Source organism: Argopecten irradians, chromosome 10 (assembly GCF_041381155.1).
Source record: "Argopecten irradians isolate NY chromosome 10, Ai_NY, whole genome shotgun sequence".
Classification (NCBI taxonomy): Eukaryota; Metazoa; Mollusca; class Bivalvia; order Pectinida; family Pectinidae; genus Argopecten; species Argopecten irradians.
In genome coordinates, this window is record NC_091143.1 from 14,576,707 (window position 1) to 14,589,807 (window position 13,101).

Sequence of the window (13,101 nt, forward strand, 5' to 3'; positions counted from 1 at the left end):
CTCAAAGTCACTGTCAGGTATGTTTTTTCCCTTTTCTATAATATTTTCATAGATATAAATCTTAATTTGCGAAATAACTTATTTCGAATGGTGACATTGATCTGTAGTATTTTTTTTATTACACTACATGCGTTTGATTTATTATATTTCCTGACATGCTAGTATTGTTAATTATGGCCCAAGCCTATCAAGCTGTCGTGTATACTATGTTCCATATATGACGTCAATCAGAGATCCCAACAATATTGGCTTAATTGTTTATAACACTTGCCACATGGTAGGGGGGCATTCAGCCAAGGTATTGATTTAATCGATTTCGTTGCATTTAATCTGATGGCTAAAGATAGCATTATTTGTGGATCATTAATGAAGTCATTGTTTACTAAACTACAATATTGTATGTACAGTACTGAACTGGTCTTATACATTGTCTGCTTACAATGCAGTTGGTCTTATTATAGTATTGGTAGCTAGACAACAATGATTGTTATATTTTATGATATTTTCCTTTGTGTTTATATGGCAGAATCAACTTCATTCCCTGTAATGCCATTCACCCTAGTCCTCTTGTTAATTAATCTAATTTGATATTCATGACCATATAATTTTGTATTTACATTTTGCACTTGCAGGCATATACTGCACATATTGGCCTATCTGTGGTTATCTTAAACATCACACGTCAATCTTGCCACCTTTAAAATTATGCATATGTGGAAGAGCGGTGAAAATAGACATTCCTGTTGAATGCATATATATATTGTTGGTATTAAACTTGTCTGACTCTGACAATATATGAAAAACTATGGCTCTACGTACTGATCAGCCATAAAAGCAAGCTCTGTCAGTTTAGTGACAGAGACCGTATTTAACACTATGTACAAACCACATTGACCCTCTCCTTTTACACTATATGCTAACTTTATTTCTATGTGATTTGGTGTTTTAATTTGTAGTGTGAAGTTTGAAGAAGAACATATAAGGAAACAGGGATTGTTTGTGCTGATAGCTCCAGTTTATCATCACACAATGGACAGAAGTGTGGCGTAAGTCTACATTGATTTCATTCAAAAATAGGCCGGTGTCTTGTTGTTATACTGCACCTACAGTATTCGTCGTAATTAGTTCCCTTCCCCCATAAGCTCCGGATTCCTACCCTCTTCCGGAGAAGAACTGGAAGTTATGAAATGCCGTATATACCATGAGTAAAAAAAAAAGTTTTACAGCTATGCATACAGTAATGTTTATAGCATTGACATTGTATCCCATATTTAGATATCAATTAACATGAAATTCATGTTATGGTATGATGTGCATTAATTATGTATGTTCAGACACTGTGGCAGATTATGTGCCATGAGTATGGAAAGAGTTCAAATATTGTGATTTTTCATCTACAACTTAGATTTTGGTTCCAAATAAGCAGGGCCCACTTTGTTACATTTTTTAAAAGCCCTGAGTGGTAATTATGGCGAATACAGTACATGTATTATTAGTGTGATGTATATAAAGTACAATGTTCAGTTTCCTCCAGATTTAATACTTAATTTCTCTGCATACATATAGAATACTCAGAGTTCAACCAGCTATATATGTTGCTTCAGAGCTGTGTATTACAAGATGGTCTGGATGGTGATATTTTATATCACAATACAAGTTGATAAGAGTGACACGATGTTTGAGGATTAAATGATCTTTCTGGTGGTTCTATCAAGGGATAAAAATATTTAGGGTATCAATAATTGATCTGGACCATGACAACTTGAGTTTTATTCAACAGTAACTTAAGAAGTTATTGGTATTTCTAATAATGATAATGAATTAATTTGTGGACATTTTTTTCATATTTTCTGAATATTATGATCATTTATATTACATACTTGATATTAGTAAGATTACAAAAGAGCTTGAAAATCTGTTTTTTTATCGGTCACACATCCACTACCAATAACCAATACTCACTACACAACACACACATCCACTACCAATAACCCACTCTCACTTCACAACACACACATTCACTACCAATAACCCACTCTCACTACACAACACACACATTCACTACCAATAACCCACTTTCACTACACAACACACACATTAACTACCAATAACCCACTCTCACTACACAGAACACACATCCACCACCAATAACCCACTCTCACTACAGAAACACACACACATCCACTACTAATAACCCACTCTCACTACACAACACACACATTCACTACCAATAACCCACTCTCACTACACAACACACACATTCACTACCAATAACCCACTCTCACTACACAACACACACATTCACTACCAATAACCCACTCTCACTACACAACACACACATCCACTACCAATAACCCACTCTCACTACACAACACACACATCCACTACCAATAACCCACTCTCACTACACAACACACACATTCACCATCCAACACACACATTCAGTACCAATAACCCACTCTCACTACACAACACACACATCCACTACAAATAACCCACTCTCACTTCACAACACACACATTCACTACCAATAACCCACTCTCACTACACAACACACACATTCACTACCAATAACCCACTCTCACTACACAACACACACATTCACTACCAATAACCCACTCTCACTACACAGCACACACATCCACTACCAATAACCCACTCTCACTACACAACACACACATTCACTACCAATAACCCACTCTCACTACACAGCACACACATCCACTACCAATAACCCACTCTCACTACACAACACACACATCCACTACCAATAACCCACTCTCACTACACAACACACACATTCACTACCAATAACCCACTCTCACTACACAACACACACATCCACTACCAATAACCCACTCTCACTTCACAACACACACATTCACTACCAATAACCCACTCTCACTACACAACACACACATTCACTACCAATAACCCACTCTCACTACACAACACACACATTCACTACCAATAACCCACTCTCACTACACAACACACACATCCACTACCAATAACCCACTCTCACTACACAACACACACACCCACTACCAATAACCTACTCTCACTACACAACACACACATCCCCTACCAATAACCCACTCTCACTACACAACACACACATCCCCTACCAATAACCCACTCTCACTACACAACCACACACATCCCCTACCAATAACCCACTCTCACTTCACAACACACACATTCACTACCAATAACCCACTCTCACTACACAACACACACATCCACAACAAATAACCCACTCTCACTTCACAACACACACATTCACTATCAATAACCCACTCTCACTTCACAACACACACATTCACTACCAATAACCCACTCTCACTACACAACACACACTCACTACCAATAACCCACTCTCACTACACAACACACACATTCACTACCAATAACCCACTCTCACTACACAACACACACATCACTACCAATAACCCACTCTCACTACACAACACACACATCCACTACCAATAACCCACTCTCACTACACAACACACACATCCACTACCAATAACCCACTCTCACTACACAACACACACATCCACTACCAATAACCCACTCTCACTACACAACACACACATTCAACTACCAATAACCCACTCTCACTACACAGTACATACATTCACTATCAATAACCCACTCTCACTACACAACACACACATTCACTACCAATAACCCACTCTCACTACACAGCACACACATCCACTACCAATAACCCACTCTCACTACACAACACACACATCCACTAGCAATAACCCACTCTCACTACACAAACACACTCACAATAACCCACTCTCACTACATTCACTACCAATAACCACTTCTCACTACACAACACATACATCCACTACCAATAACCCACTCTCACTACACAACACACACATTCACTACCAATAACCCACTCTCAATACACAACACACACATCCACTATCAATACCCACTCTCACTACACAACACACATACATTCACTACCAATAACCCACTCTCACTACACAGTAAACACATCCACTACCAATAACCCACTCTCACTACACAACACACACATCCACTACCAATAACCCACTCTCACTACACAACACACACATCCACTACCAATAACCCACTCTCACTACACAACACACACATCCACTACCAATAACCCACTCTCACTACACAACACACACATTCACTACCAATAACCCACTCTCACTACACAACACACACATCCACTACCAATAACCCACTCTCACTACACAACACACACATCCACTACCAATAACCCACTCTCACTACACAGCACACATACATCCACTACCAATAACCCACTCTCACTATACACATACATTCACTACCAATAACCAACTCTCACTACACAACACATACATTCACTACCAATAACCCACTCTCACTACACAACACACACATTCACTACCAATAACCACATCCACTACACATACATACATCATACAATAACCACTACATACCAACTCTCACACACAACACACACATCCACTACCAATAACCCACTCTCACTACACAACACACACATCCACTACCAATAACCCACTCTCACTACACAGTACATACATCCACTACCAATAACCAACTCTCACTACACAACACATACATCCACTACCAATAACCAACTCTCACTACACAACATACATATATGAGCTTTATATCCCAACAACTACTTCTCCTTATCTCATGCTGGGCAATGACCAGTTCCCACTGTCGAACAAGTACCATTTTCACTACATAATTAGCACCAGATACTTCCACTTTTGATCACCTTTTTTGACTACCGAATGACCACTTCTACTACCTAGCGCCAGATACTTCATCTTCTGAGTTATATTTCTACCCAACAATCACTTCTATGACCTTTTAGGTCATCTGATCCAGTGGGTCGGGATGATCTATTGTCATCATGCATTCCACAGTCCGTCATCTTGCCCCTTCAGTTGTGCACTGTGCGTAAACTTTTCAACCAAATGACTTCTCATAATAGCCAAAAGACCCAGGGTACTTTTATTTGGCCTGTAGTATGCTAGCTGTGATAAACAGCAACTAGATTTGTTTAAATAAACGACTTTGACCTTCATTCAAGGTTACAGGGGTCAAAAAGACCTTCATTCAATAAAATGAAATCAGCAACTGAACTTTTTCTATTAAAGAGTTCTTTGTATTGCCGTAATTGTTTGCCACTACTACTAATACTCCAAAGGGCCGGTGAGCTTATGTCATGGCGCGGCGTCCGTTGTCCGTCCGTCCGTCCGTCTGTCCGTCAACATTTCCTTTAAACGCTACTAGTCATAAAGTTCTGCATGGATTGTAACCAAATTTGGCCACAAACATCCTTTGGGTGGAAGGAGAAACAGAACTTGTATAAATTTTGGCTCTGACCCCCCGTGGGACAGGAGGGGCGGGGCCCAATATTTGGGGGAAATAGAGGTTAATCCTATAAATCGCAACTTGTCCTAGAGTTCTGCATGGAATGTAACCAAATTTGGCCACAAACATCCTTGGGGACAGGGAACAGAACTTGTATAAATTATTGCTTCCTGACCCCCTGGGGGCAGGAGTGTGTGGGCCCAAATAATGGAAATAGAGGTTAATCCCTTTAAATCGCTACTAGTCATAGAGTTCTGGCATGGATTTTTTTGTAACCAAATTAGCTACAAACATCCTTATAGGGGAAGGGGCAGATCAGAACTTGTCAATAAATTTTGTGGCTCTGCCCTCCCAGGGGCAGGACCGGATGAGGTCCCAAATAGGTGGAAATAGAGGTAGAAAGTCCAATAAAATCGCTACTTGCCCTAGAGTTCGCTTGGATTGTGACCAAATTTTGGCCACATAGACATCCAGTGTGAGGAAGGGGAACAAAGAACGGGTATAAATGGTTGGCTCTGATCCCCTGGGGCAGGGGGTGGGGAGGTGGGGCCCAATAATTGATTTAGAAGGTAAATCCTTCAGAATTCCTTACGAGAAAAGAAAACAATGAACCTGTAATCAGACAAATCGCTACTGTAGTCCTAGAGTTGACCTTTGCATGGTTAACCACTTCTTTCCTATTGCTAATACACTAATTTGAAATTCAGATTTGACTCCACCATCCATTATAATTTTGTCATCATTTTCCTCCCAATATTTTTACTTCAGTATCACTCAACTGATTAATCGTCCAATCTCTAATATAACCCTTAGTGCATGAAATAGAGGGTTGGTCGGGAAAAATGTTGGTTAAGCCTTCCGCCTAAATCCGGCTACTTGCTGGGGTCGAGTCCCCGGCACAGACATGAAAAGTGGCCAGGGTAACCTGGAATGCATCATGTGAACTTGAATTCTCTCCGGAGCTGACTCCCTGGTTTCCCCTCCGGGCCCAACTCTAGACCCCCTCGCGTGCTTACTACAAGTCTCTACTAGACTTATTTTCCTCAATTGATGTAAAACAAAATAAAAGATTTGTATTTATTTATTTATTAATTGGAGGTTGGGAAGGGCCTGTAGTGGGTTTACCCATGCCTTCTCCTACCCAAGTACAATGTATTGCTATCATTGGCGATCTGAACACTTTGTTATAACTATAGTATGTTATACTAACAATGTATTATAGGAACCGTGGCTGGAAATGAAAACAACTACATTGTATGTGATAAGCATCTGTGTTATAATAACATGTTACATTGGTGGAGCCAGTTGTTTACTAAAAATACATTGTTGATTTCAGGTCACCCCGAAAAAAAAAATCATGTAGCATGCAATTGTAAGCTACTTATAGATCAATACACATACAGCTGACTTGCATTTGGTAATTTGTTAGTGTTATATATATGGGACACACCAATTATTTGAAATCCTACATAGTTTGTGAAATGTAGTACGATTATAACCTGTGTGTGACTTTTAAAATGTTGAATAGTTATTCTATGATATATTTGTATGTCCTAAGTGTTAAGCATAATTAGCTAGATAAATACCGGTGTAAAAAGCTGCCGTGGAAAAGGTACACATGTTGTCGAGGGTGGTCGAGTGAGAAGCCAAACATGTAGACATATCTCCTGAAAATGGACTTAAGTTCTTATTAATAGCCATTCATTGTGAATGGAGTATTATAACAACTGAAAATTTTAACATCATTCTTTGAGTTAATGTGTGACTATCATTTTCGATATGGATGTCAGACGGTGTACATAGGATAGAATAGACGACCATGTAAGTACATTGCACAGTATATTTACACTGTCGGATATTACATATCCCCATGTGTATTGTTAACAACTTTTGATTAGAACTTTAACTTAAGCTTTAAATATATTTTGATCGTTTTATTGATCTTATGTACAATTTACTGTAGCCAGAGGGTCTACAGATCAGTTTCATAAACGTACAAGTATTTATTTATTTATTTATTAATGGAGGTGATATAATGTATATAAACCAAACTTTGATTTATGTGAAATGATTTCACCTGTGTTACCTTAAACAGCACCCCACCCCCTCTAAAAACCCAACATTACTGCGTGAAAAACTCAAAATCATGTAGCATGCAATTGTAACCTCTATGATAAGTGATCAACATTACTGTACAGCTGACTTGCCCCCTCTATGGTAATTTGTTAGTGTTATATATATGGGACCCACCCCCAATTATTTGAATTCCTACATAGTTTTTTGTGTGCCCCAACGATTATTAACTGTAACACCCCACCCCCCTATGATTGAATAGTTACTAATGATATATTTGTATGTCCCAGTGTTATGCATAATTAGCTAGATAAAATACCGGTGTAAAAAGCTGCCGTGGAAAAGGTACACATGTTGTCGAGGGTGGTCGAGTGAGAAGCCAAACATGTAGTACAAGTCTCCTGAAAATGGACTTAAGTTCTTATTAATAGCCATTCATTGTGAATGGAGTATTATACCCCCCTATGAAAATTTTAACATCATTCAACATGAGTTACTGTGTAACTATCCCCCCCACCCCCTTTTGATATGGATGTCAGAGGTGCCCCAACATTACTGTACATAGGATAGAATTGACCCCCCCCCCCCTCTAACATGCCCCAACATTATATTTACACTGTCGGATACCCCCCCCCCCACCCCCTCTATGTTAACAACTATTGATTAAGAACTTTAACTTAAAAGCTTTATATATTTTGATCAGTTTATTGATCTATGTACAATTTACTGGAGCCTAGGGTCTCGACCAGATTCGAGCTTTCATAACGCTACAATGATATAATGTATATAAAACAAACTTTGATGTTAATATGAAATGATATCAGACTTAAACAAGTGCGCTGCGTGGTGTATACATGTAAGACTCTGACTTTAAACGCTGTTACTATCTTGTTCGGATAAAGATAGTACTACCCTAAATGGTAAATTAAATAAATTACCAATAGTTTTCTATCCTGTATATGATAAGTCGACTCAACATTATACTGTAACACACCCCCATCCCCTCTGATGATAAGTGAAGCCCAACATTACTGTAACACCCCCACCCCACCGACCTCGAGTCTGCATAAAAGTGGTCCCCAACATTACTGTAAACGCCAATCCCGTCCCCACCACCTCTATGACTAAGGTGACTCAACATTAGTGTAACACCCGCACCCACCCCTCTATGATAAAGTGATCCTCAACGATTACTGTAACCACCCCACCCCACTAACTCTATGATAGGTGAAACGTCAACAATTACTGGTAACACCCACCCATCACCCCCCTCTATGGAAACGTTCCCCCCTACCCCCTACATTAGACATGTAGTACACTCCACCTCCCCCGCCCCCCTCCCTCTTTGATAAGTGCTCCCCCAACATTACTGTTAACACCCCACCCCCACCCCCTCTATGTTAGGTTGCTAACACACATTACTGTATAAACATATACTCCGCACCCCCACCCTCACTAGTGATCAGGTGCCCCCAACATTACTAGCAGAAGCCCACCTATCCCACTCACTATGATAAAGTGCCCCCAACATTACTGAAACACCCCACTCCCCAGCCTCCCACAACAACTCCCTCTATGATAGTGGTGCCCCAACATTACTGTAACACCCCATGCCCCACCTCCCTCTATGATAGGTGGCCCCCAACATTACGTGTAAACCACCCCACCCCCACCCCCTCTATATATGCCCCAACATTACTGGAAAGCAGGCCTTCCCCCTCTGTAATGTGACAGATCGGACGATTGGACTGGGTAGGGGGGACACCCCACGGGCGGCGCCGGGAGGCCCCCTCTATGATGAAGTGCCGGGGGGTCAGACATTGACCGGTGTTACCTGGGGGGAATGAACAGGGGGGGCAACCGTGGTCCCAGGGGGGGGGGTGGGCTGGGGGGACACCCCCCCCACTGCTAGTATACAGTGCCTCCAACATTACTGTAAACACACCCCACCCCACCCCCTCTATGATAAGTAGCCCCAACATTACTGTAACACCCCACCCCCACCCCTCTATGATAAGTGCACCCCAACATTACTGTCAAAAATAACACCCCACCCCCCCATCCCCTCTATGATTAAGTGCCCCCAAACATTACTGTAACACCCCACCACCCCAGACCCCCATCTATGATAAGTGCCCCAACATTACTGTAACACCTCACGCCCTACCCCCTCTATGATAAGTTGCCCCAACATTACTGTAACCACCCCACCCCACCTCCCTCTATGATAACGTGCCTGTACCCAACATTACTGTGCCCAACAACTGTAACCCCACCCCTACCCCCTCTATGATAAGTGCCCCAAACATTACATGTAACACCCCACCCCCACGCCCGGGGGGGGTCTAGGGGTGATAAGTGCCACAGGGACATTACTGTAACACAGCGCCCCAATTCCCTCTACGTTAGGTGCTTCAAATATTACAGTTAAACACCGGGGGACCGGACCCCCTGGTATGATGCGGGGAGTGGTAGATTATGGGCCAACATTACGATGTACACACCCCATCCCCAATCCCCTCGTCTATGATAAGTGCTCCCAATATTACTGTTACACCCCCTCCACAGCCGCGCAGGTCTATGATTAAGTTGCCACCCAACAATTACTGTAACACCCCACCATCCGTCCACCCCTCTATGATAAGTGCCCCAACATTACTGTTACACACAACCCCACCCCCTCTATGATAAGTGCCCTACCCAACATTACTGTAACAAACACCCCACCCCCACACCCCCTATGATAAGTGCCCCAACATTAACTTTAACACCCACAAACACACCCCACCCCCCCCACCCCCCTATGATGAATTGCCCCAACATTACTGTAAAATCCCCACCCCACCCCCCACCCCCTCTATGATGTAACAACACCCCACCCCCACCCCTCTATGATAAGTGCCCCAACATTACTGTAGCACCCCACCCACACCCCCTCCTATTTTGTTGAGAGATTACACAACTTTACTCAACATGACTCCATAGATTTTTTTTTTTGTAATCTAAGTAGATTAAATTACATGATTGTCCATTGAAAAGAGTGAACTCAGAAGTTGTAATAAATCATGTGAATCAATATATATATTATTGATATTATACACATAAAAGTAATTCATTTCAATTTTAAACAATTTGTTTTTTTTTTGCAGGACTTTTTAAATTAGTGTTTCTTTTGCACTCACTGGGACTAAATCTTAATTAATCATGGTCGAAACATTTGCAGAATACAAATGTTTCTGTAATTCATCAACTCAATCGACAAGAATAATTTTAGAAGTATTCAAAATCCCTGCTACACCATTTACTAAAAGATCTATGAAACACTAGATCTTTATTGTTGAATACATTTTGCCATTACGGTATATACCAACTCCCACCTTGTGTAGCATATTAGTCAAACTCAAATTAAAACTAGAGATAATGCATGATTTTAATTCAAGATTTTAAATCAACTATTTATTAATTTACATAATTAACATACATGTATATGATTTAGAAGTACCTATATGTAATCTACCTTGAATAGATAAACATGTATTATTTATACAGATATTTTTGTATGCTGTATCTGAAATTTATACTGTATAGAATTAATTTATATTTTGATCTGTTCCTCATAATGAAGTATGTGTGAAGTGATCATAGGAAAATGTATATTTAAATACTGAATTTTAAATAGAAATCTGCTAAAATGTCCTGAAAAGCTATCTAAAATTGATATGTGTGAAAGCTTTTAGAACCTAGACTCCTGTTGTAACCATGGGGATACGGTGGGGGGGGGGTGAGGGTAATGTGTAAATATTTCCCAGTCCGTATATAGTAAACAGGTGAGAGCAGAGGAGTATTATACCAGGTTATTATTTGAAGGTGAGAACACCTTATAATCGTGAGTAAAAGCTGTGTGTCGACTGAAGGTATTGACATTCTTTATCTTTAAATTACTTCACCACTGAGAGCTGCACTTATCAAAAGAAAAGACCATGCATGGCGTATAACTGGAGAAAAACAAACCTACGTAATAGATCTAGATCAGGGTTTGTCTTTATATAGTGCATAGGATATTTTAGTGTAGGTTTCAAAGGCTAATTGTATATTTGAAAGTCCAAATTATGAAGGTTAGTAAAATGCTAGTTAACACATTTCTCTATTGTATGCAATTTACTCTCAGGATTTTTGCTATTAAAGTAAATGTCTTGGCGAAATAGTATTTTCCTAACTCATATTGGAAGGTATTCCAATCCAATGAAATGAAATAGTAGGTAAACAAAATAGATTGAAAGTTGATCACAACAGTAGGTCTTTAATGTCGAAGGTTAATACATTGATGAAGAAAGAATCGTGAAACAAGTGGGAAGGAAAAGATCTTACAGAATACAAAAACAAACTAAAATTCAGGTGCTTTACACTTATATATGCAATTCCACGCGATTGTTAGCCTGAGAGTATTTACTGTCTAGTCTTTCATCCCTTTTACTTTCAAATTTAGTGACTATTACATTTTAATTTCAAACCCTAAACAATGTTTTTCAAGCAGAGAAACAGTCTGGTCTGTACTGATGAAAACACTTAACTTTGTTTTTATTTCGGTAAAAGAAAAAAACATATCATATATGGCACTATAATCTTGCTTTATTACATAGTGTATGGGTTTTTCAAAGATAAAATGATACTTGTTACCTTCTTACAGACATTGTCAGCTTTGGAATTGATATGTTATTTATACAGCTTCAGTATTTGAATTACAGGTAAATGTTGAAAACCCTCAATCCTTCTGTTACATACAGGCAAACATATCTAATACTTTGGAAATATAGATATTTATTGTGTTATTTATAATAATTGTTATCATGTAATTATTTGTTACTTTTAGTTGTATTATCATTATGACTAATTATTGTAACAGGTCGCGCCTGCAGGGACTGTTTCAGCAGCTGGATAAAGGTTGGTGGAAAGTCTGCTAAGAGTCAACCATGCGGGGAAGATCTACAGCACTTACGATACGTCACATCTAAAATATTTCAGATTCTCAACACACAAGGTACTCAATCTTATATTCATCAATAGGGCAGTGAATCTTCAATATGTCCTTCTGATTAGTTTCTCACTAAAAAACTTCCATGTAAATAAATGACATTGGCATTTGATTGGGTGTAAAAACAAAAATAAATGAATTAACTAGCAAAAAACCTGACCAAAGAGCAAGTTTCAGCTTTAATCCCTTTGTCTGTCTGGCACTTCCTTCATAAAGGAGTCATGAATGAGCTAAGAAATCTAATATTTGGCATGTTGTCATTCTAAGGGATGAAAGGGCTACTGAGTTTGTTCAAATGACCCTCAGATGTAATATTTCCCCAAGGGAAACTTCGGATAAATAAACCTTCATATCACACTGCCACAGGGGCCATAAATGCATATTATGTAACTATATGTATATTATTCAATTTAAGAATAATTATAGTCATATTAAAAATTGTACCACAAATTTATGAGAAAACATGTTATATCACTCAGTATGGAAAATTCCTGTAAAGATGTTTCTCTCCCCTCTCTCACTTTCTTTTTTTCCAAAATATATTCAATTAGATAATTAATGATAGTTGATTAATCACAATTGATATTGGATCATTACAAGCTAAT

General features: G+C 39.4%; 1 protein-coding gene across 1 annotated transcript in view; it reads left to right on the forward strand.

The window, feature by feature from the left end:
- The window catches only part of LOC138332553 (cytosolic carboxypeptidase 1-like), a 45,778-nt gene that overhangs the window by 3,459 nt on the left and 29,218 nt on the right, over nt 1-13,101 (forward strand). Inside the window, 2 exon segments of the mRNA XM_069280558.1 lie at nt 12,368-12,401; nt 12,403-12,502. Of these exon segments, the coding sequence (XP_069136659.1) occupies nt 12,368-12,401; nt 12,403-12,502 (134 nt within the window).